The sequence below is a fragment of the Mastigoproctus giganteus genome, chromosome 4 (genome assembly GCF_048544385.1).
Source record: "Mastigoproctus giganteus isolate SK-2022 chromosome 4, ASM4854438v1, whole genome shotgun sequence".
NCBI classification, from domain to species: domain Eukaryota; kingdom Metazoa; phylum Arthropoda; class Arachnida; order Uropygi; family Thelyphonidae; genus Mastigoproctus; species Mastigoproctus giganteus.
In genome coordinates, this window is record NC_143578.1 from 238,288,900 (window position 1) to 238,314,065 (window position 25,166).

The following is a 25,166-nucleotide window of genomic DNA, read 5'->3' on the forward strand; positions in this document are numbered from 1 at the left end:
AAGCAAATCCTCTGCCATTCTTAGATTCAGGGGAGGTCCCCATGGACTGGAGATGTGCAAATGTATCCCTAATTCACAAAGGGGGGTTAAAAGGGTGACACGAGTAATTACAGACTTGTTTGACTTCTGTTCCAGGGAAAATAATGGAGTCACTGGTTAAAGAAGTGATGCAGGATCACCTACACAAGACTGCAGTAATAGTTCAGACACAGCATGGGTTTGTTAAGGGGAAGTCTTGTCTGACCGATTTGATTGGTTGCTATGATGTGGTCACAAAGGAACTGGATGCAGAAAATAATTTTTATATCATATACTTGGATTTCAGGAAAGCTTTTGATACTGTTGCACATGGAAGGCTGCTGTACAAATTGGAGTGATATAGCATTAAAGCAAGGGTTTGTTAAGGGGAAGTCTTGTCTGGCCAATTGCTGCAATTGATAAAGGGATAGTTGAGTGGGAGACGGCAGAGGGTGGTAATCAATGGACACTGCTCTACATGGACTAATGTTATTAGCAGAGTCGCCCCAGGGTCCGGTGCTGGGTCCATTGCTGTTTTGTGTATTTATCAATGGCATGATGAAGGTATATCAGGCTTAATGTCCAAGTTTGCAGATGATACAGAAATTGGCAGGGCTGCTAATGACAGTAATGGTGGTATGCTGCTGCAACAGGGTCTAGAAAAGTTGGGCAGATAAGCTGAGAGGTGGTAAATGAAGTTTAATATTTACAAATGCAAAAGTACTATATATGGGTAGCAGTAACCCCAGAGTAACGTACCAGCTGTGCAGTACTACACATTAGTTGAGAATGAAAAAAGACCTGGAGGTATTTGTGCAGTCAGATATGAAGTTCTCTGAGTCAGAGGTCATGGAGTTTTGTCAATGATATATAGGAATTTTGCAAGCAGAGACAAGGAAGTGATTATTTCTTTGTATAAGGCAATGGTCAGGCGACACCTTGAGTACTATGTACTGGTCTGGAGACCTCACTTTAGGTAGGATGTCGAGTTGCACAAAGAAGGGCAACAAGATTGGTGAGAGGAACAAAGAGATGCTCTTACCAAAAGTGGATTGATTTCTGCAAGTTGCAGCATCTGGAGACTAGGCACCTGCAAGGTGATCTGATTGAGGTGTTTCAGGCCTTGAATGGTTTGAGCAGGTTCAATGCTGACAGGATACTTCCACTTGCTCAGATTAAGAACCTGAGGGGGCAAAGATTCAAATTGAGGAAAGACAATTGTACAATAGATGTTCAGAAGTTTGCCTTTAGCCAGCAGATGGTTGATTGCTGGCACAGACTTCCATCTGTTGTTGTGGAAGTGGATAGCTTAAATAAATTTAAGGCTGCGTTACACATGTTTGGAGTGACCAGATTGGCAAAATGGGAAGAGGTTTTTTTTTTTTTTTTTTGGCTGATGCTGTATAAGCTTGCTTTCTTGCATTGTATGCCCCTGCTAATGCTAATGTTAAAAATGACAGTTTTAAATAATGTGTATCTCAATCTCAATGTACATATTCCCAGGGAGATGTGAAATGAGCAGATATTTAATGAAATTTGGCTAGTCCTAGTATCAACAATATTAATGTTAAAAAAACTTGGATGCAAAGCCTGAATCATGTATTTTCAATACAATGTTAAGTGAGGTCATTATACATACTACTCTAATCATTTCTGGTGAAGTAGTAAGAAATATACATACCATAAATCCTAAATGCATATTCCACCTTGACATTTCTGGGAGCATTTTCACTGAAAACAGACATCATATCAAGAAAATCCTCAAAAGTCATTCCACCATCTCCACTAGATGAAAACACTTTACAAATTCTATCCCTAAATGGATTTACCTGAAATGAAATAAATGTCAGTTTGGCTTCTCTGTAGTATGAACACAGAGAAAATTAAAACTTTTGTAACCATTCAAGTTTTATCTATAAAGTTTTTACTTTTCCAAGTTCAGTTTTATCTATAAAAATAATTATAGTTTTAAGTGAAACTATCCTTCAAAACAGTTTTTTTTTTTACCCATCTTTGTTCACTAACTGCAATACATTACTGAAAATGCTTTATTTTTATTCACAACCCTTTGGCTAAGAAAAGAAGTGAAAAAAATTATTATAAAAGTGTCAACAAATAGTATATAAAGTTACAATAAGCACTAACATTGACAGAAAAAAAAAAAAAAAAAAGTGCAAGGCTTCTTTATTACATAAATCTTTCTGCACCAGCTGATACTTGCTTTAAACTTGCTGTGAGATAAACAGCTGACAATTTCTAATGTATTTAATTGAATAATTTCCTGACTGATGGACTTTTTTCTTTTCTTTATTTCTTTTTTCTCATGCAAAAGAAAGCATGCCATACCATACTTTATTCAGTTTCATTATACAGTAAACAGATTTCATGTACTCTGCTTTATTCAAATGTACAGTCACCCAAATTAGGTAGGACAGTGTATAATTGATGCTAATGAACAAGAAAATACTCAGATCCATGGATGCATCACTACTGAACCAGAACTGGAATACACCAAAACATCACAGGTATAAGAAAAAAAAAACAAAAAAACATGAAACTTTTGTAAAGAATGAATAAAATTAGCTGTAAAGAAACTGCTAATGTTGCATTACCCCCCCCCCCCCAACCCTTGCAAGATGAGTACATTAAACTGAAACAGAGAAAGAGACAAAGTGGTATGTTAACCACACCAAAGGCTGGTGGTATTAATCAATATGAATTTCCAATAAGGCCTTTAAAAAATTCCTTCAGTTGCTTTGCGATTTGAATAAGGCCTGTTGATTTGAACCAAGATGTCCAAACAGGTCTAGGTTCAGATCTCATCAGCAACTGAAGGAATTCCTTAAGTCTTTTCACTTTGGTCTACTTAGATGGTCTCAGGCAAGGGTGCAGGGTTTACCCACAAAGTTTTTAGTCCACAGAATATGCAAATTAGTTCTGGACATAAATAGGTCCTATAGTCCCCAAAAGCAAATGTGGATACAAACAATTTCATATCATCAGCAAATGAAAGTAACTCAACATTATATTAACTAATATAGATCAAGAGAGAAATTTTACACAGATTAAAAATAAAAGGGAACCAAAGGGTACTTCAGAGCATCTTGGATACCTTAGAAAGAGGAGATGAGATAGCACCACACAATTACTTGAGAAGATCTGCTAGACATGTATTGGGAAAACCAGGTTAGCATTGAGATTGATTCTATTGTGCTTTAGCTTGTGGCTTAAGAGAATGATATTCAGCTGAATTCGAAATGTTTGAGTGCCAAAATCCAGTCACAGTGAGAGAATTTAGTTATAATTATATAAAAACTATTATACACCATTATAATTTATTTATATGAATAATTATTGCTATCATGTAAATATAACTATAAAACTGTCTTACCCTTAATTCAGGCAGTGTTAATATCTTTTCTACTGGCAACCTTACATTTATATCTTCCCTAACGGTTTCTGGATCTAATTTCACAAATTGCTCATATGCACTATAAAAGAAGTGAAGGACATACATTTCATAAACGTGTATTTCATGTCACACACACATGAAGGTTATACGGTAAGTAATGGCAACATCAAATTTTTTTATAGATTCTTGCATCCATGAAAAATTGTTACTGTTGTTTGGAAGAGCACAGCATGTACCTCTAAACAACATTAATCAACTATTTATGTGCATCACTCTTGAACTCCACAAACAAAGGTACAAAATTCAGTAGTGCAGATGCAATTTAGGAAGGACAATTTGAAAACCAGTTAAATTATAAAACAAAAATATACATGGGAAATGAGGCTCCACACTGACAAAAAAATAGCACGATGGACACAATACTTTGAACAGAAAGAAACATCTGTTGCAGAAAATGAGAAATTGTCTACAAGACAGACAGTACTTGTGAGGAGGCATCACTGCTGGAATGGAAAAATGATTGCTTTTCTCAAAGTTAATTTGAGAATGCAAGCAGTTGCTGTGAAGAAAATACCACATTCATAACTGTCAAGTGTCCATACTGAAGTTTTTGACTTTTGATCTACAACCACTGAATTAAAAAATAAGAAATTTAGCTGTACAAATCTCTCACTCACTCACTCTCACACACACACACACACACACACACACACACACACACACACACACACACACACACACACACACACACACACACACACACACACACAATAACTTTATACATTTTAAATTAATAATAATTAAAATTTTTTGATTAAAATAACGAACGATCATCATCTTTATTTCAATTTCTTTATTCTTTTTTTTTTTTCAAAAAGATATAACAAATGGTGTATAATGCCCCCATACATATAATACCTTTCTTTATTCAAGAAGGATGTAGAGCTGCTGGAACGAGTACAGAGAAGGGCAACAAGGTTAGTGAGTGGAACAAAGGATTGCTCTTACGAAGAAAGGCTTAAGTTTTGCAAATTACAGTGTCTGGAGACTAGGCACCGGCAAGGTGATCTGATAGAGGTGTATAAAGCCTTGAATGGTTTGAGCATGCTCAATGCTGATGGAATTCTTCCTCTTGTTCAGAATAATCACCTGAGAGGGCATAAATTCAAATTGAGGAAAGACAGATGTAGGATAGATGTGCGGAAATTTGCCTTTAGCTAGTGGGTAGTTGGTTGGTGGAACAGACTTCCATCCCTTGTTGCGGAGGTTGATAGCCTAAATAAATTTAAGGCTCAGCTGGACAGGTATTTCAAACGAACAGAGGGGTGAAGTGGAAGTTTTTTTTTTTTTTTTTTGGCTGATGTTACATAAGCTTGCTTTCTTGCATCATATGCCTCTACTAATGCTAATGCAAACAAAGATGGCTGTCACTGTTGTTGGTTTTATCATCATATTAGGCTATATTACAGTAGTATATTGTCTGCAGAAGTGAACTTTCGTGAGCTGATCTACATGTTGCGTAGACTGAAAACTCTGATGAAAAGCAGTGAAACCACTATTCTGCCATTGAAGATGGCTGTCATCCTAAATGTATATAAAATATATATACATTTAGTAACATCAGTCCCATTACACAAAAAAGAAATTATCCAATTACTTCACTTCCAACAGACAGAGTTGTAATGTGTAGCCAAACTAAAAGAGAGGTGGAGGGGGGGAAGAAAGAGAGAAAGAAATTTTTTTACAGCAATCTTTTTCCAATTTAAAAATAATCAATGATGCAGATCAAAACTTAAACCTATATTGACACAATAATATTCACACTGACATAATTCTAATGGATATTTTATTTTCTCCATTTACTTAGCTTGGTTGCAATGAGTCAATTAACGTCTGACAGAGGATTAAAGCATCATTTCAATTTATATCACTTCCCTACCATGCTTTTCTTTTAAATTACATTTTTCAAACTTGTGCTACTGGTGCTTATTCTCTATTTCAGGATGACTGTGGGAGCAAGGCTAGATGAAGATGTATGGGCATAAATAACTGTATGGAGCAATTTCTCATGGATGCCATAAATAATCATTATTTATAATATCAATAAAAAAAAAAAAATCACAATACTTACTAAATTATTTCATGTTTGGTGAAGTAAGTCAAATCCTAAAAAAAAAAAAAATAAATAAATAAATAAATATATAATTAAATATTAGTTACAAGAAAAAAAAAAGTTAATATAGTCTAAGCCCATAAGCTAACAATGTACAATATATCTATGATGCAATGAAGGAACTATAACAAGATTTATTTTGTGGCATATGGCAAGAAAGAGGTGATTAAAACATTGTACAAAGAAATGGTTAAGATGCATCTAAAACACTGTGCAGAGAACATAATAGTTTAGGACACAAAAGTACTCATACCAAGAAGACTTAAGGTCTGTAAATTGCAAAGATTGGAAAAAAGCCATCTGCAAGGAGACCTAATTAAAGAGTTTATGGCTTTAAATGGGTTGAGCAAACTAGATGCTGATAGCTTCCTTACTTTCTTGGAAAAACAAACACACGCGTGCACAAATTTAAATCAGAATAAGGATGGGTGCTAAAATTTACTTTCAACCAGAGTAACTGTTCGTTAGTAGTTTGAATAAGGATTAGACAAATTATTAAAAGGGACAAGGAAACAAAGTAGATAGATTTTTTTTTTGCCTGATGCTGTATAAGTCTACCTCCCTGCATAATTTGCCACTAATAATAGTGATACTAAAATGAAACCAGTTAAACAGAAAGTACTGAATTCTTCACTCAACAGTAAGTTTTTTTTTATTCTATGATACAATCACCTGCTGGCCAGGGAACTTTACAGAAGATGCCACTGTTTAATATTTTTTTAATTTAGAAATGAAATCAAATCTTCCCATGTAACTTCCTCCAACTTTCTCTAAATAATAATAAAGTACAAAGGGTACTAGGAAAGTTTTGCAATACAGCTTTGTTTATTTAATTTTTTCAAAGTAATTTCCTCTACATTCAATACACCTCTCCATCCTCCGAAACCAATCTTTAAACCAGTTCTGCCAAGTTTCACTAGGGAGTAAAGCACACTCGTTGTCCCAAGCCCGTAGAAGGTCCTCATCACTGGAAAACCGCCTCCCTTTTAGCTTCATTTTCACATGCGGGAACAGTGCAAAGTCGCAGGGAGCAAGGTCTGGACTGTAGGGAGGGTGCTCGAGAAGTTTCAGTCCTGTCGTGGTCAAATATTCGGTGCAGGCTTTGGCACGGTGAGCAGGAGCATTATCGTGATGGAGGTACCAGGTGTCCATTCTTGACTTTGGCCGCAGGTTCTTCATAGATCCAATGACTTTAGGCAGGCATTGTTCAGTATACCACTTAGCTGTGACTGTCTTCTGCGTGTCCAAAACGACACGTTCCACAATTCCACTCGATTTGAAAAATACAGCTATCATTTTCTTCTTTACAGATCGGGATTTTCTGACAATTACGGGTGTGTCGTCATCATCAAAGACCCAAACTTTGTTTTGAGCCTTGGTCGGCAGATCGTAATAGTACAGCCAAGTCTCGTCACCTGTCACGATGTTATTCACATACTGAGATTGTCCCTTATCAAATTTTTTAACATCTCCCGGCACCAAGTCACATGTCGTGTCATCTGCTCTTCAGTCAGATGATGCGGCACCCAGAGAGAACAAAGTTTCTTCACGTGCAAATGATCTTGCAGCATCGAACGAATTGCTGGTGCATTTAGGCCCAAAGTATCCTCTATCTGTTGGTAGGTCACTCGCCTGTTTTCATCAAGCATTTTCCTCACAGCAGTAACGTTTTCCTCCGTAACTGACGTTCGTGGCCTTCCCGGCCTCTCAGAATCCTCCAGAGTGAAATTTCCCCTTTGGAATTCTCTATACCACCTGAATATCGTTGTACGATGTGGACATCTAGTGCAAGAGTCATTTCTTCTAAGCACTGGTCTATGGTTAAACCACGCACGAAATTATACCGCAAAACTGTCCTTATCTCATTTCGTGACCACGATGCCATCGCAAGCACTTTACACTCTCACTACTAATGAATAACTGAGCCCATCGACTTGGCGCGGTGGCTACTATGCACGTATGAACATGTCTCAACACGCAGCAACAAGCAGCTTCCTGTGATTCATTGTTGCGTCATATTGCAAAACTTTCCTAGTACCCTTTGTATCTTCTGTGTTTAAATTTTTTTGAGTTATAAAAGGTTAATTGTTTGTTTGGGACCTAATAGATGCATAACTGGAGTGTAAAAACATTCCCCCATCCAATAACTAACTGTAATCCATCTCCCCACAAAAACGCATAAATTCTGGACTTTTACAAGGGGTGCATTTTTTGCAGCAGTATAGAGGTTCAATCTCACAATGCACGCCAGGACCTTGGTGAACTCCATGGCTAACCTCAGACAAAACTCTCAGACTTGTTCAGGGAAATGAACACGTGGTAATCCTGTGTATAACATACATTAACAGCAACTTAAGAATTATTTAAAAATGGATGAAATAGCTTATAATTCTTTGATTACTAATGGGTATTTGGATATGTAGTTTTTGTCACTGATTAATTTTTCTATGCTTTTGTTTCAAAGCTTTTTTTTATTACTATTATTAATTCTATATATATATGGGTATTAACCATACGGTTTGATACCGTATTACAAACTTTTCTGACCTTTTTAAACTGAAATCTACTTCAATTTAACAAAACTGAGCATTAGCCATAGATTTCTATCAGAACATACATAGGTTTGTTTATGTATAAATCTGTTTCAGCCCACTAGTGTAAAGTATTATCAATGCAATTTTACCTGTAGATATTCCTGTTCCAGTTCCATGATTAGATAGGCCTGGTTTAACCAAGTGGTCAACAGCAGTCTTTGGGTTGACCATGGTTCAAATCCACATCACTACTGAATAAGATTAAACTCACAATTTGTTTAAATTCCTCTGACCTGGTGGTCATGCTGGAGTATAAACAATAACAATATAGATCCATCATTTGACTGTAATGGTCAGATTTATCTGTCCATTACAATCAAAATGGTTTTGGCTGGCACAGTCATGAACTGACAGATAGAACTATTTGTGCACGGCATGCTATTAAATATGGCTTATTTTTTAAAATTTTTTTTTTATGTGAACCCCAAACACGAGAGGTATTAGAACCTATAGTACTTAGTACCATGCTTGAGTTAAGCTTGGCTTAACCCGTTTGGCTTATTGTACCCATTGTGCATAATTTTCTGTAAAATTTCTTGCCCCCATCTTTCAGGAGGGTGGTGTGATGTAAAAAACCAAAAATTAATGGAAGGTGGAGCACAATAAGAGACAAGTGAATAAAAAAAAAAAAAAAAAAAATCACAGAACACAAGAAATTTCAAAATGATGTCAGATATATTATGTAAATAAGAGATTGTATTCAACTCAACAGCACTAATAATATTTTATTAAAAAAAAAAAAAAAAAAAAGATGCCATGCAAACATTTCTATTTCTTTTAAGGGCATGGACTGACTTAAAATTAAGCTCCTGATGATCTCCATGACAGCTATAAACAAGTTTATATGTTTATGGTAAGGTAAATATTTATGGTCAATTGGGGGGAGGGACAAAATTAGAAATTGACTGGACCTCTGTGGACTTCTGGGAGGGCCTAATGCTGTTGATACCTCATACCACAGTTACAGTGAATTTTTTTGCGGGAGCACAGAATAAGTTATTGAAACATATATGTTACCATATATTCCAGCTGATAAACTGACCAGTTAAGCATAAAAAAATGATATTTTACGGTCAAATTTTATGCCGAGTATAAATCCTAAGCCTGAATTAAAGGCACATGATCAGTTTGAACGATCCAAATTATTACGATATATTCATATATTCACTTCTCCATAGGTGAAGTGTTACTTACTTGAGGTAGTGCAATACCAGGGCAATTCGTTTTGAAGGTATTCACAATATGAGATATAAACGATGCATTAAATAATATTAAAACGATGCAATAAACGATGCATCAAAACTACCTTGGTAGCAGAACTAATGTGTGTATGAATTACCCATGCATAAGTAAACCCTTTATTCATATATATATATATTTTTAAACATATGTATATTATTTCTCTCCTTTTAATACCAGAGAATTTGTTTATCCTCATGAGATGAAAACAGTTTGTGAAATTCACTGGAATTTTATTTTTTCATTTTTCTTTCTTTGTTTTAATCTACATAATTAATCAATGTTTACGAGTACTTTTCAAGTACTCGCAACTTTCAGATTTTCAATTTTTAATAATCAAAGGCGCAACCATATTGAGTCACTGTTTACATAAAAACAAATTTACAGAACAATACTAAACAGGCAAAAAGTAATGGCTTGGTTATATAATGTATTGCATACAGTATCACATACAACATCAATAGGAGTGATGTAAATGCACCACCTATGCACGCAGTTTTGAATTCATGACTTCTTAACAGAGAACTGTGGATTTTACTGAAAAACAACACTACACGAAAAATTACTGTAATAAAAGGGTTGATTTATATAGCAAACATGCAGTGTAACATTCTTAGTGTCAGTATTTGTAGTAATTATTATTAACAGAACAAAACAGCAATTCAAAGTGCCTGAGAGTGCAGCTACAAAGCATTATTACACAGCTTCAAAGCAGAAGCTTGGAGTATACATTTCCAAAGTAAAGTGAAAAGTAAATGTACATAAAGAGAACACTAAACAGTAAATTGAAATCTACAGATAAAAATAAAAATAAATAAATAAAAAGAGGATGAATCAGTCAGATTTAAGTGAACAGATAGGAGTATTATTGTTGTTGTTGTTATTTGGTTTTTTAGAAGCATTAGCAACTAAGGCCATATTGCTCCGGGGATATGAGGTGATCATTCCCTGACCTTTCCGCATCCTCTGTATTTGGTGGATCATGGGCTCAAACCCCCTGTCTAATCAAGAAGCGCGTGCTACGCACTGCTGCTCCTGCCCACCTGGCTACGGAGGTGCCCTGCGTGTTCTGTTAACTTTGTTGAGCAGTGTAATTTCTGCAATTACACTGCAGAGGCTTAAGTTCTGCAATTTGCAGAACTTAAGCCTCTCTTGGTAAGAGGATCCCTTCATTCGCCTCACCAATCTTGTTGCCCTTCTTTGTACACGCTCAAGTAAATCTACATCCTTCCTAAAATTAGGCCTCCAGACCTGTACGCAGTACTCAAGGCGTGGCTTGACCATTGCCTTATACAGAGGGATAATCACCTCCTTTTCCCTGCTAGCAAAATTCCTATATATCATTGACAAAACCCCATGACTTGCCCTGGCAGCCTGTCTGCATTTCTCAGAAAACTTCATATCTGACTGCACAATTACTCCCAGGTCTTTTTCATTTTCTACCACCTTAAGGGTAGTACCACACAGTTGGTACGTTTCTCTGGGGTTACTTCTACCCATATGCAGTACTTTGCATTTGTCAAGGTTAAACTTCAGTTGCCACTTCTTAGCCCATCTGCCCAAAATTATCTAGATCCTGTTGCAGTAGCACACTGCCATTACTGTCATTAACAACCCTGCCAACCTTTGTATCATCTGCAAACTTCGACATTAAGCCTGATATACCTTCATCAATATCATTGATAAATATACAAAACAACAGTGGACCTAACACCGAACCCTGTGGGACTCCACTAATAACATTAGTCCAAGAAGAGCAGCACCCATTGATTACCACCCTTGTCTTCTCCCACTTAACCATCCTTTTATCCATTTTAACTCGTTTCCCAATAAACATTGGGAAACGAGACTCTTACTTGTTTCCCAATAAACGGTTTAGGGGGACCCCCTTACCACTAGTTTTAAATCGGGAAACAAAATTAGGCGAAGGAATAGATCGTCCAATTATGACAAAGCGGTAGGAAAAACTAAGTTTATCCATTGCTCCGTGTCGCAAAGATCCATGGGTAAGAATCTGTTACTGAATTTTAACCAACGTAACATATAAAGAAATTATTTAACTCACATCTTGAGATCTAAAGTATATAAAAATATAGAAACAATTTTTAAAATATTTCCTTCAATAATCAAAATATTTTCATCTCTGTACGTTACGCTTACGACATAATTTTAATTGAAAGAGCAAGTATAAATGTTTCATTTTCTACCTGGTAGTCATCCAGTTCTTCCTCGGTAAACGCACACTCCACTTGACCCATTTTGACACCACATTAATTAAACTAATATATTTTTCATATTATCGAATAAATATTAATGTCAGTTGTAGTACTATTGTGACAATTCATGATTAATCTAGATCTACGAGTAAATCACAGCCTGACTTACTACATTCCTGAAGAATATAACATTACTGATTTTAATAAAGCAGTGGAAAAATGGAAAAAACTAAAATTATTGATTAGAGCTGAAAAACTCTGACGAGGTCAAATGGTGCCTTCTTCTTGACGTGCCACATTCCATGGAACCTCGCGTGCTCGCTCCTCATCAGTCCTCGAAACATGTCAAAAATACTGTATTCATTGTAAACATGCTTGATTAGAGTGCGCATGCGTATCAGTGAGAATGAGTGAAAAAATTAACTAATAATGAATTACTGTAATGCTGAAGAAATTTAATTATGCAAGGGTAATGCACACACACACATCATTTCTACTACCAAGGTTTAATCGTTTATGCAAGATTTAATGCATTATTTTAATTATATCTCATATGTGAATACCTTCACAACAAGTTGCAATGGTATTGCACTACCTCGAATAAGTAATGTTCATTAATTTCAATGTCTTGGTTACTCAATATTCTTTTGAAAAAAAAAAAAAAAAAGGAGAATACCGTGCCTTACTCTAAAAGATTTTCAAGACTTTTTTTTTTTTTCCACACCCCTTTACAAATACGTAATATTTATTATTTATTTATTTATGTAAATAGATCAACATCCAGATAGACGCCATTATATATAATTATATAAATAAATATCTGATTATTTGTATGAATAAATTTACAGTATTATTATCATTAGCCATGTGATGCAAGGAAGCCTGCGTGTGGAAAAATCACCAAAAAAAAAAAAAAAAAAAAAACAGCCAAAAAAATTTCCCGCGTTACCCAGAGAGAGAGAGAGAGAGAGAGAGAGAGAGAAGGATGATGATATCCAGCTCAGAACCCTGGATTTGCCAAGCCCAAACTCACAAGATGTGAGCTCCTGGGGTTAATATATTCAGCTATACACTCTCTGTACAGTCAATATGCGGTAGAGGTCAGAAGGGTTTACACAGACCTTTAATTATTATTATTGGTCTTATATTATTTCTCCCTGATTGGGCGATTCCACTTCGTGAGGGGTACTGCTACCAAGTACACAGAGTGGTTGTAATGTCTGGTGTTACTGTTGGTCGAGGAACTCGCTGATTATCCTGCAGGTGTTCAGAATTGCGACTTTCTGGAGTTCCTTGTAGGCGTTCCTATGTGCCGCCAGTAAACAAAATAAAATTTGCCTCCTTAAATGTTGAATACTGATAAGCGTTAACCAATCAGAAAACAATATCTGAAAAAAAATTTTGGCGCCCCCTTGAACTGCCGCCACACTTGTGGCTGCCCTGTTTGTAGGTGTTCTCTGGAGACCTATTGCTGCTAGGCTGCTAGGTAGGCACCATACCGGCGGTTGACACGATGGTCGTTACTTGTTGCATATGCCACATTTCCTTGACCTCGTGTCTCAGGTTCGTGTACTTCCTAATTTTTTCCTCATATGTTTTCTGGACACTGCTAGTGTTGGGTACCGCTATGTCAATTAGGTAGGTAGCCTTTTCCATCTTGTCCACAAGGGTTATGTCCAATCTGTTGTGTGGGATGGTCTTATCCCGTTATTATGGGACGATCCCAGTACAGCTTGTTTATTATTATTATTGTGGAAGAAAGCCTGAAGCTTTTGCTGCACCAGCAAAAAAAAAAAAATTTCTGAGTTACCCTGAGAGAGAGAGAGAGAGAGAGAGAGAGAGAGAGAGAGAGAGAGAGAGAGAGAGAGAGAGAGAGAGAGAGAGAGAGAGAGGTGCCCCTTGAACGTTGGCGCCTGTACCCAGTGCACCCCTTCACCTTCGGGATGGCTCGCTCCTGGAGAAAGGGTAAGGGAAACCAAGAAAGAAAAAAATAATGATATCCGGATTAGGACCCCCCTGGGTGTGCCAAGTACATACTAATCAGATGCGAGCCCCTGGAGTTAAATACATTAGCATGGCAAATAATGCAAGAAAGCAAGCTTATACAGCACTAGCAAAAAAAAAAAAAAAAATTCCCATTTCAACCATTCATTCCCTCCAACAGATTGTTTACTTCTTCCTTGAATTTATTTAAGCTACCAACTTCCACAGCAATAGGGGAGCATTTGTTCCACCAATCAGCCACCCACTGATTAAGGCAAATTTACGTACATATATTCTGTAACCATCCTTCCTCAATTTGAGTTAATGTCCCCTCACGTGCATAGTCTGAGCAAGAGAAAGAATCCTATCAGCACTGAACATGCTCAGTAAATTCAAAGCTATAAACATCTCAATCAGATTACCCCGTAAGTATCGAGACTCCAGGTCTGCAATTCGCAAAACTGAAACATTTCTTGGTAAGATGGTAAGAGCACGCCTTTGATCCCATCACAAATCTCGTTTGCCCTTCTTTGTACTCGTTCCAGCAGCTCTACATCCTTCCGAACATGAGGCCTCTAGACCCGTATGCAGTACCGAAGAAGAGGCCTGACCATTGCCTTATTCAATGGGATAATTACCTCCTTATCCCTACTAGTAAAATTCCTGTATATAATTGACAAAATCCCATGAGCTGTCCTGAAGCCTGTCTGCATTGCTCAGAGAACTTCATATCCGACTGTATAATTACCCCAGGTCTTTACCATTTTCCAGTACCAGGCGGCTCCCAAATGCTAGTTCAACTCCACCACGGTACATTGCACTATGATGATACAGAAACTCTGCAGAAAGGCCAGAAATGTGCGTAATGCTATGTTTGTGCTGTGCATATGTTGTTTAGTTGTTTCTGGCCACTTTGCTACCAGGAAGCAACAGGCACCAGGGAGGTGCGTCCTGATTTCCATCTATGCCACGAGGAGGCGGGGGGCTCACATCTGGTGAGTATGGACTTGGCACACCCAGAGTCCTGAGCTGGATATCATCATTCTTCTCTTTCTTGGTGATTCCCTTCTACCCCTCTATCTCTCTCTCTCTCTCTCTCCAGAGTAATTCAGATTTTTTTTTTTTTTTTTCGGCTGGTGCAGTATTAGCCTCAGGCTTCCTTGTACCATGTGGCTAATAATAATAATAATAACGACTGAGTGGACCGCAGCAAACCCCGAGTTTCATGTACTGAATGTTCAAACAATTAAAAATGTGAATAAATAAAATAAAATAGTAAAGTAATAAAAATGAAAGGAATTAAAATAAAATAAAATAGTAAAGTAATAAAAATGAAAGGAATTAAAATAAAATAAAATAGTAAAGTAATAAAAATGAAAGGAATTAAAATAAAATAAATAAAATAATAAAATTAAGAAAAATAAAATAAAATAAGAAATTGATAGCAAACTACAAAAAATCGGGAAAAAATAAAAATAAAAATAAATAAATAAAATTAAATAAAAACCCTGCACCAGTGCAAGGATGGCGATAACAATGAGAAATACTATACAGAAGAGAATATAAATAAAAGGAGGAAGGATGTAAACACTTGATAGACGGATAAAAGGAAAAGACATGAATTAAAAGGGGAGAGAGAGAGAGAGAGAGAGAGAGAGAGAGAGGAAAGGGATAAAAATTCCACACACGATAACCTGTGTCAGCAGATGATCCCTCTTCAAGACCAGCAGGAGACAAAAGATAGTAAAACACATCATTCACGATGCTATTGGGAGTACTTTCTACCACACTCCAAAAAAAATCTACTTAGGGTCATCCAGAATATTAATTCAACTACCCATGTGTATAGTGTCTGTAAATTGCATGTTCTCTGGTCGATTTGCCTGTTTAGCTGGACCAAAAACCCGTTTCTATTGAAAAAAAAAACCTTCCTATATACGCCTGAGACCGACTAAGTCAGACACCTTCTAAAAAAAAGCCCATTAAAGTTCCTAGAGTCTTTCTACTACCCTCAGTGCAGTACCACAGTTGATTTTGTTACTCTGGGTTTACTGTTGTCCATGTACAGTATTCTACATTTGTCAAAATTGGTAGGATCACTGTCATCCCCACACTGGGTGGAAATGACCTGAATTCGAGTCCCGTCAATTATTCGACTTTTTCACAATGTGGATGAATTAGTCGGTCTCAGGCGAGGGTAGCATGCTTTTGTTTCCGGGAAACTCGAGTGTTTCGTCCAACAAAACAGAAAATTAACCTCAGAACACACAGTCAGTTGTTGTAGTATGATTTTAGGAGCATTAGCGACTAAGGCCATATTGCTCCTTGTGCACTGTCTATAAATTGCGCGTGTGTGTTGTTTCGTCAATTTTGTTTTGCTGGATAAAAAACTCACGTTTCCAGGAGAAAAAAAATGCATCCCTCACCTGAGATCAACTAATCAGCTACATTTTGAAAGAGGTCCATAAAAATTCCTTATGTCAGCGATGGACTCAAACTCAGGTCTTTTCCACCCGGTGTGGGGAGGACGGCGATTCTACCAACTATGCTAACCACGAGGGCCTCAGAACACACGCAATTTACAGACAATATACACGGAGCAATATAGCCTTACCCGCTAACTCTGCTACAACAATAGAATTTGTTCAGTTGCCATTTCTCAGCCCATCTGTCTAACCTTTCTAGATTTTAATGCAGTAGCATACCGTCAAATCTGTTAATAACCACTCTCCCGACCTTTTTATCATCTGCAAACTTGGACTGATATGTCTTCATCAATATCATTTATAAATATAGGATACAAAAGGGCCCAGCGCTGAGCCCTGCTAAACTACACTAACATTAATCAATCAAATTAGTCAGACAAGATTTCCTCTTAACCCATGTGGTGGCTGAACTATAACTGCAATCTTGTCTAGATCCTGCATTACTTCTTTAACCAGTGACTCCTACTTTCCCTGCAAAAGAAGTTAAATAAAAATAAATGAAACAAACGCCAGTAGAGCAAAGAAAAAATAAACCCATATCAACACAAAAAGGAGAGAGTGGGGAATCAAGATAAAGGGCATTACAGATGGAACGTTGCTAAAATAATTTAGAAAATGCCAATTTATATAACATCGAATAACAAAAATTTATATGCCCATTAATTGAAATTTAGCAGCACCCAGAAGGCAGCCCCAGATCCAAATTACGCAAATCGTCCAGGAGTTGAAATATCACTAAAAACGAAGGCAAAAAAAAAAAAAAAAAAACACTATAGAACAGATTCTAGCACTCACATGGAAGTCACTTTTTTTTTTTTGTCTTGCTTTCTTGCATCATATGCATCTAGTAATATTAGTTAAATAAGAATGGCAGTATAAGCGCAGTACTAGTATATCTACTCACTACTAACCATGTAAAATAGATTAAAAACTTTAACTAAATATGTATGCATCAAAAAGTTCCTTTTTGATTAATGCATTTCTGATGTTTGGTTTGGCTTTGATCCAATGATGATCGATTTTTTCGGAATCCAAATTAATTATTGTTAATCAAGTTTTGGGACTCAAGATATCAAGTGACACAGCGATTATCATTTTCTTGAGGATTTTGCTCAGACAGCTGGTAAGAGATATTGACCTGTAGTTGTGAGGAGCACAATGGTCTTTACCGGGTTTTGGGATTGCCAGTACATAAGAATAACGCCAGGAGTTTGGGAAGATATGTTCACAGAAGATTCGATTGATAAATATAATCAGTGAAGATAGCGATTTTTGATCAAAATTTTGGATCATTACATAGCACATAGCATCACTGTTTTTTTGAGTTGGTAAGAGATTTTTGCAGTTCAAGCATGGAAAATGGTTGATTATAAGGCAAAGCACAAGTATCAGTGAAATTCTGTTACGGTTTAATTTTCAAACGTTTGAAGACAACTGAGAAAATTCCATTCCCAGTTCATTTGGAATTTCTGTACTAGAGCGCTCCTGGCCATTCCAACTCAGCAGTGGGGTGAAGAAAGGAGGAAATTTATCATTTAAATATTTTATTTTTCTCCAGATCAATCTGATGTTATTGTTATTTGGTTTTTTTAGGAGCATTAGCAACTAAGGCCATATTGCTCCGGGATATGCGGTGGTCATTCCCTGACCTTTCCGCATCCTCCGTATTTGGTGGTGATGGGCTCGAACCCGAGTCTAATCAAGAAGCGTGCTATGCACTGCTGCTCCTTCCCACTTGGCTACGGAGGTGCCGATCAATCTGATATCAGTATTTTTATTAACTCTAGAGGCGAATTTCATAGAACATTATTATTTTTCTTTATGGCTGATTCAACAAGCTTTTGCTCTAAGATGTTTATAAGGTTGGATGTTTGCAGAATAGCTTCTATGCTTTGCATTTTTTTTTTTTTTCATTGTTGCAATCTTCATTCCACCAGTAATTTATTTTTCGACAATTTCTTATTGATATTGTAGAATAGCAGTGGGTGCGGTTGTAAGCATATTTGATTTGTGATGTGCTCAGTAATCTGTTGATGGAACAGGACCGGCTGATAAAGTTTTTAAATGAGATGTGCGTTCTGCATTTTACTCAGTCAGCCTCATGAAATTTCCACTTAATTCGATTTTCTGTTGGGAAGGAATAGAATGTTTGAATTTTACATATTAAAGACAATCAGGGTCACACTGGTATGGGCTTGGCACACCCCAGGGTCCTGATCTGGACATCATTCCTCTCTCTCAGGGCAACTCGGGAATTTGTTTTGGCTAGTACGGCATAAGCCTCAGGCTTCCTTGCACCATACGATTAATAATAATAATAATAATTGTCGCTGCTATACGGATCGTTTAGAGTTACCAAATCTCTTTCCAATATACTTGGAAAGAGGATTGGAGAGCAAATGGAAAGGTCTATTACAGAGACTGAACCCATAGGGAAATGGATATAGATAGGAGAGCCAGTATTTAGTAACACTAAATTCTGTCGATCAGCATTTTGATAAGCTTTCCTTGTCTGTTTGAGGTAAGGGAACCCCATAATGGATGGTGTGCATTAAAGCTGCCTAGTAAAAAAACAAATGGATGGTAACTACAAAACAAGATATTTATTAGATGGAAGATAAATTGAAACTAGTGTCAGAGTGATGGCAATTACAACACGTGGCAATGGCTTCTAATGCATCTGGAGGGGATGCTTGAATCCACAAGTATTGCTATTTCTCCATGAGCACTGTCAGTCTTAAGCTGTTTTTGTCTGAAGATAGTATAATTTTTGATCGAAAGTGGGACTTGGTGTCCAATTCGTTTCCTGTAAGCACATTGCAAGAGGTTTGTAACAGTGAATTAATTCATGGATATTATCAATGTTACTGCTCCTTCTCCTTCCTTGTTAGTCATTGGCGCATCAGCTTCTATGGCTATAATGCACCTCCCAAAGTTTTTGCATTTTACTGTGATCCAAGGCAGGAATCGAACCCGCGACCTTTGGGTTGCCAGGCAGGGCACTTTACCTACCTGGCTAGCCCGGTTGGCAATGTTACTGCAAAAACCTCTATCGTTCCATTGTATGATGTGTTCCATTTGGTTTTGTAAGAGGAAGATGAATCTGTCTTTTTATGAGTGGGTTGTTTATAATTATGAAGTTTTTTTTAAAGTGAAACTTCATTAGGCAAGCTCCATGCAGTTTTCAGATGGCAGTTAGTAACTTGGGTTCATGGATAGCAAAAACTGCAATGAAAAACACGACCGCTGCTTTAAACAAATGCATTACAGGCAATTTGAACAACCAACCATAGAGCAGGTAGACGTGCAATGCAACCACTGGAACCACCCCCCTGATAGTGTAAATCACCAAAATCAAGCAGCGTTTGGCACAGTTAGTAATTGGTATAGTGCCACCTGAAAAGCATAAGCCATAGGCTTTCTTGCACCATGCGGCCAATACTAATACTAATGTCCAGAGTAATTGACTTTTTGCCTTCCTTTTTTTCTTTTAACCTGTGGAAAATATTCTTCTGATTTTCACTATCATTTCATTTTTTTTAATTGGTAAAGTTATAAACTGTAAATATCCTTTATATCTTTACTATTGTAGCCAGTCGATAATATCCACCTATTTTTACTTATTAGAATCGCCGTTAATAGAATTAAAATTTAATTGGTAAATGTGATCACAATGACTGTAACTTATTAAATATCGTATAGTGAACGGTATTTTGTTATGGAGTGTCCACTGTAAAGTGAACCAATCATAAAGTAGGAGTCCAGGTAGTGAGCATTGTAAGGTGTTATAAGCGCACGTACACTGCAATGCATACATGGATTGACAAAAATTGCCAAGAAAAAGTGACAAGAAATTATTCACCCCCCCCCCCCTCCCATCATTGTACTACTCCGTATCAGGCACGGCCAACGCATGGCCCAATCAGTAGTCCTACTGATTGCATCATGCTATTTTTTTTCGTCATCCTCCACCTTATTTAATAAAAAATTTCGACGGAAAAGAATTTATAATTTAAACACTGTAATTTCAGCATTGTCAGGCATATAGAGCACGTATACGTGCAATGCAACCACTGAAAACCACCTCAATTGAGTACAAAGGAGAGATCTAAGCTATTTCGACAGCGGAAGAAATTACAGCGTGAGATGGAGTTGAACAAAGAAGCCTAAGGAAATCCTTACATCTCCCCAGAAATGTTAGAAGCGAATTTGGAAGGAGTCATGGAAGTTGATTCTGCAAACAAAAATGATGAAGAGTCCTCGAAGACCAGTCGTAAACGAAAAGCAAAGCCAAAACTGACTGCCAGAAGTACTCCATGAAATCGTTCAACATGTAGCGGGTGTAACAGACAGCAAGAGCAGCAACAGGATTTTAAGAAACACTGAAGCATTCCCACACAGTTAAACATACATTTCTGGATAACGATTTTGGTATGTTCAGTGTGTGATCAGCTTTGGTTCAAGAACGATGTGAAGATTGTAGCAGCTCCAGATGACACTCTGCTTCATACAGAATTTCCAAATGAGGATGTAAGTTAAACATGGCTTGTAACAGCTGTCGTGGCTCTTTCAAGAACAAAGTGATTCCGGCTCCACTGAAGTCAAATGGTTTTAAATATCATCCAATGCCGCAGCACTTCCTGAAACTAGATTTGGTTACGGAATGTCTCATATCTCCAAAGCTCCCATTCGTGGAGATTCATTACCTGTGGCATTCATAGTCAACACCGTATCCTCGGTAAAATGATAAATGTTCGCCTAAAGAAGTTTCACTTAACTTGCACTGTGCATGCTTGGCACACAGAATTTTATTTTTTTTCTGGGAAAAGTGGGGCTTCCCGAATCACTGTTATCTTTTAATCATCTGCATGTAATTCAGTTCTTGGTTGGTGATATCATCTGTATCCATGCTTGTTAGGTGTGGTTGCTTCACCTCAACAGGATCTGATTTTTGCAATTTTTTTCCTACTTTATAGTTGGTTAGGCTTTGAGATGGAATTGTGGTGTATTAATTACATTGGTCTACTGACTGTGGTTTCTATGTAAGTTGGGTCGATAGTACTGATCAGTGGGCGTAGCCAGGAATTTTTGTCAGCCTGTACATTCACAAAAAAAAGCACACACAATACTACCAGATTTCGGCATTGGTGGTACAATGTACATGCTGACTTACCCTGGCTACGCCACTGGTACTGATATGAGCCCAGTCTGTGTTCGATGTCTGGAGGGAGTGACATTTTTGTCTGACATGCTACTGATTGGTGACTGTGAATAGCTGAAGCATAAGTGCTTTTGGCATGCTGAATTGACTTTTCTTGTTCTCGATAAGACTATTTTCAGTCTCGTATTTTTTTCCCTAATTTCCAGAGGTCACTCTTTAGAGTATGCTAGATGGTTGCCCCTGCAATTAGGGCACTGCAGAGTGTCTTGCATTCTGATTGAGTTTTTCACCCATAGTTTGGACATTTTGCATCTACATGACATGCTGCCTGGAAGTGACGAAATTTCTGGCATTTATAGCACCTTAGAGGATTTAGGATAAAGAGCTGAGCACAGCAGTTAAATAACCTTTGATTGAAGCTGGTAGATACGGTTTATTTTGTTATTTTGGTTTTTAGGAGCATTAGCAACTAAGGCCATATTGCTCCGGGAATATGCGGTGGTCATTCCCTGACCTTTCCACCTCTGTATTTGGTGGTGACGGGCTCGAACCCTGGTCTAATCAAGAAGCATGTGCTACGCACTGCTGCTCCTTCCCACCTGGCTACGGGGGCGCCCGTAGATATGGTGTAATGAAAGTTAATATTATGCTACGTTGGGTCTAAGGTCCCATTTTTTTCGTATCATGATTTTTTTTTTTAATTATATTTTGATCCTTTAAGTTCTGAGGCTATTTCTTCTTCAGAAATGTTTAATAGATCTCATTCAGTGATCATTCCCTTGGAAGAATTCAGTGTGTTCTGTGGGGCGACTTGAATTGGAATTCTGCTTAAAGCATCTTAAATTAAGCTCAGTGTCTTGGGTGAGAGGTCTCCATTAACAATTCCCTGGATTGGAGACATTTTACCATTTTTGGAGATGCTGCTGCATTTTCAAGGCATTAGAATTAGTAAAGGTACATGAAGCAAGAAAGCAAGTTTAAATAGCATCAGTCCAAAAAAAAAACCTTTCTCATTTTTCCTTCTTCTACGACAGATGGAAGTTTGTTCCAGCAATCAACCACCCTCTGGCTAAAGGCAAACTTCAGCACATCTATCCTACAACCGTCTTTTCTCAATCTGAATTTATGCCCTCTCAGGAGATCATTTTGAGCAAGAGGAAGAATCCCATCAGCATTGAGCATGCTCAAACCATTCAAGGCTTTATACACCTCAATCAGATCACCTCGCAGGAAAGCTGGAGACTCCTGCTTGTTTGCATCCTTTTTGTATTTTAAACAGAGGGTAGTCATGATCAGTTTCATGATTATCATATTGAAAGCTTTTTGTCTCTAATCATGGGAAATTAGTTTCACCTTGAGGGTTCAATTTTCCCCCAGGTTGCCATGTGGAGACAGAAGTGCTGGCAACCAGTGATCAAATGGTCAGAAAAGAGCAGTACGATGCTAGTGGAAGTAGCAATAATGTTCTGCTAGCAGGGTTATAAGTAACACTAGCGAGGGGAGACAGTGACCTTGCAAGCAGAGGAGGGTTTGTGAAAATATGCTAGTACTCGCACTAGAAATCACACTAGACAGGTTGCTTGACACTCTGACTGGCCTCCTGGAATCTGTGATAACTCAGAAAACAGCTTCCCAGATCATATCTCTGGCATACAAAGCTGAAATGAAATTCAGTATTTTCATGAGTCTAGTCAATGAAAATATTGAGGAAAGGAAGGGGGATTAGTTGGACCAGAAGAGGTGATGGTGGCAAGGAGAATGAAAGCAAGAGGTTTTTTCCAGGAATGGTGAAGTAAGGTCAAAGGGAAGGAAAATGAGAGTGGTCATTTGACTTCTAGGTGGAGGAGTTCCCAGCCTTGGCAAAATTCAAAATTCCCCCCAAGAAGAGGGGTTTGCAAGAGAAATCCTGCATTAACAGAGTGTCTGGATGTCAGCAAAGAAATTCACATGGGGAGTACTAGTGTCAACAACTGTTCCTGAAATCATTGACTAGCAAAGCAAATATGACTGTACCTTGATTGAATTGGCTGTTTGTGTAACTTTCTATACAAATGTACCAAAATGTACCTTGACCCAGAGAAAATAATTAATTGTTGAAATAAATTTCCACCTTATAGAAGTAGATAGATTGAATAAATTTAGAGGGATTGGGAAAATTATTAGAAGGAATGAGCAAGTGGGTAAAGTTTTTATTTTGGTATCATACAAAATTGAAACTTTACCCCTCCCACTTAAAAAAAAATCATTGAAATGGTAAGGTCTTTGTAGCATTTTTGGAAGTGATAAACATGCATTATACAGATTCCAAAACAGGCTAATTCTGTCTGGTAGTCTGATTTGCATATTGTAACAGGTATGTGAATTTGTTAGTGTCAGAGATTTTATTTTAATTTCAAACAATGTTTTTGCAACTTTTTTTTTTTTTTTTCAAGAGGGGGTGCTGTTTATTTGAAAGTTAAAATACTTAAGTGTTCTAATAAAGATATGCCTAAACCATGCAAAAATCCCTTTAAAATTTTGCTGGCTTAGAAAACTAATCACTACTTCAACATAAATCTATAGATTTCACTTTGATTTGAACCTTATTGTAATTATGATTTGCTCATTTTGACAAAATGTCTTCACAGTCGTAGGTATTTATCACCAATTACTTAAAACTGCAGTGTTTTTGCTATCTTCCAAATAATATTTGATCCTTTCTGGGTATCAACATTTCCTGATATTTATATATTTAAATACTGGGTGGTTATAAATTGTTTCCCTATTCAGGAGACCATAGTATCAAAAATGGTTAGTTAGAGCTGTGAAATATTTTTTTGAACAGGTAACACCGACTGGACCCTGCACCTGTTCTGTCACTGGACAGCAATATTATCAAATGTTGGCAAACTTTTCATAATATTGCCATAATTGACATTGTCATAATTAATAATACCAAAGCTGCAACATCGTGGGTGCCTTCAGGATACCATATTCATGCAAGATGGTGCACCACCCCACATCCACCATGGTGTCCAAAGATTGCTAAGGCAAAATTTTACAGACGAACGGGTCATCAGCCATTGTTTCCAGACATCTTGCCACCCCGATCACAGGACCTCACCCCATGCGACTTCTGGTTGTGGAGTTTTTTGAAGAACCAGGTGTATCGAGATGTCAAACTCTGGCAGATCTGAAGGGGACAGCATTAGATGTCATGTGCTGGCTATTCCAGTTGACATGTTACATTCTGCTGTAGAAAACGCTGTTCTTCGAATGGAAACTGTTGTTGACCAAAATGGAGGGCACATTAAACAACTGTAGCACTGTTCAAGTGATTTGTATTGCCACAGTGGCATATAGTGACAAATTTTGTAACTAATTTTTTCCCCCCAATAAATGGTGAGCACATTCTTTATTGTACCTGTTGTCCAAATTTCTCTTCAGTACGAGCCTTGGAACTTGCCCCAGAGCCCTCTACATAGGGATACTTTAATTTTAACAACCCTGTATATATAAATAAAAAAAATTTGGAGCAGACATTAAGTTTTAATTGTGAATACTTTTGGTAATGACTGAAATACTATTTTTATTATGGGTAAAAGCCTGATATTGTCCTCTGAACCCACAGAAAAATGAAAAAAAGTATGTTTCAATACAAAAATTTACTGTGGCAGTCACCTTAGTGTAAACTCAAAGCCATTTCTGTAATTTTCATATTTAACTCTTTTGACTCTGTTTTTTTGTTTTTTTTTGAAAATGTGGAATAAAATAAATTTTATGTTTAGTATATATGTACAAAATTGATGAGCATTAAATCAATTAAAAACAAGTTTCATAATTAATGGGAAATATTCCTGATTATTGGGTGGGGAGGAGAGAAGTTGAGTTCCTATTCAATTTTT

The 25,166-nt window shown here is 37.1% G+C and overlaps 1 protein-coding gene across 1 annotated transcript in view; it reads right to left on the reverse strand.

The window, feature by feature from the left end:
• Positions 1–11,694, reverse strand: part of LOC150087526 (calcium and integrin-binding protein 1-like) — a 31,113-nt gene extending 19,419 nt beyond the window's left edge. The window contains exons 1-4 of the mRNA XM_090372114.1: positions 11,644–11,694; positions 5,562–5,596; positions 3,410–3,509; positions 1,700–1,847 (exon numbers count right to left, since the gene is read on the reverse strand). Of these exons, the coding sequence (XP_090228240.1) occupies positions 1,700–1,847; positions 3,410–3,509; positions 5,562–5,596; positions 11,644–11,694 (334 nt within the window). The remainder of the gene's footprint in view (positions 1–1,699; positions 1,848–3,409; positions 3,510–5,561; positions 5,597–11,643) is intronic.
• Positions 11,695–25,166: the final 13,472 nt, after the last annotated feature.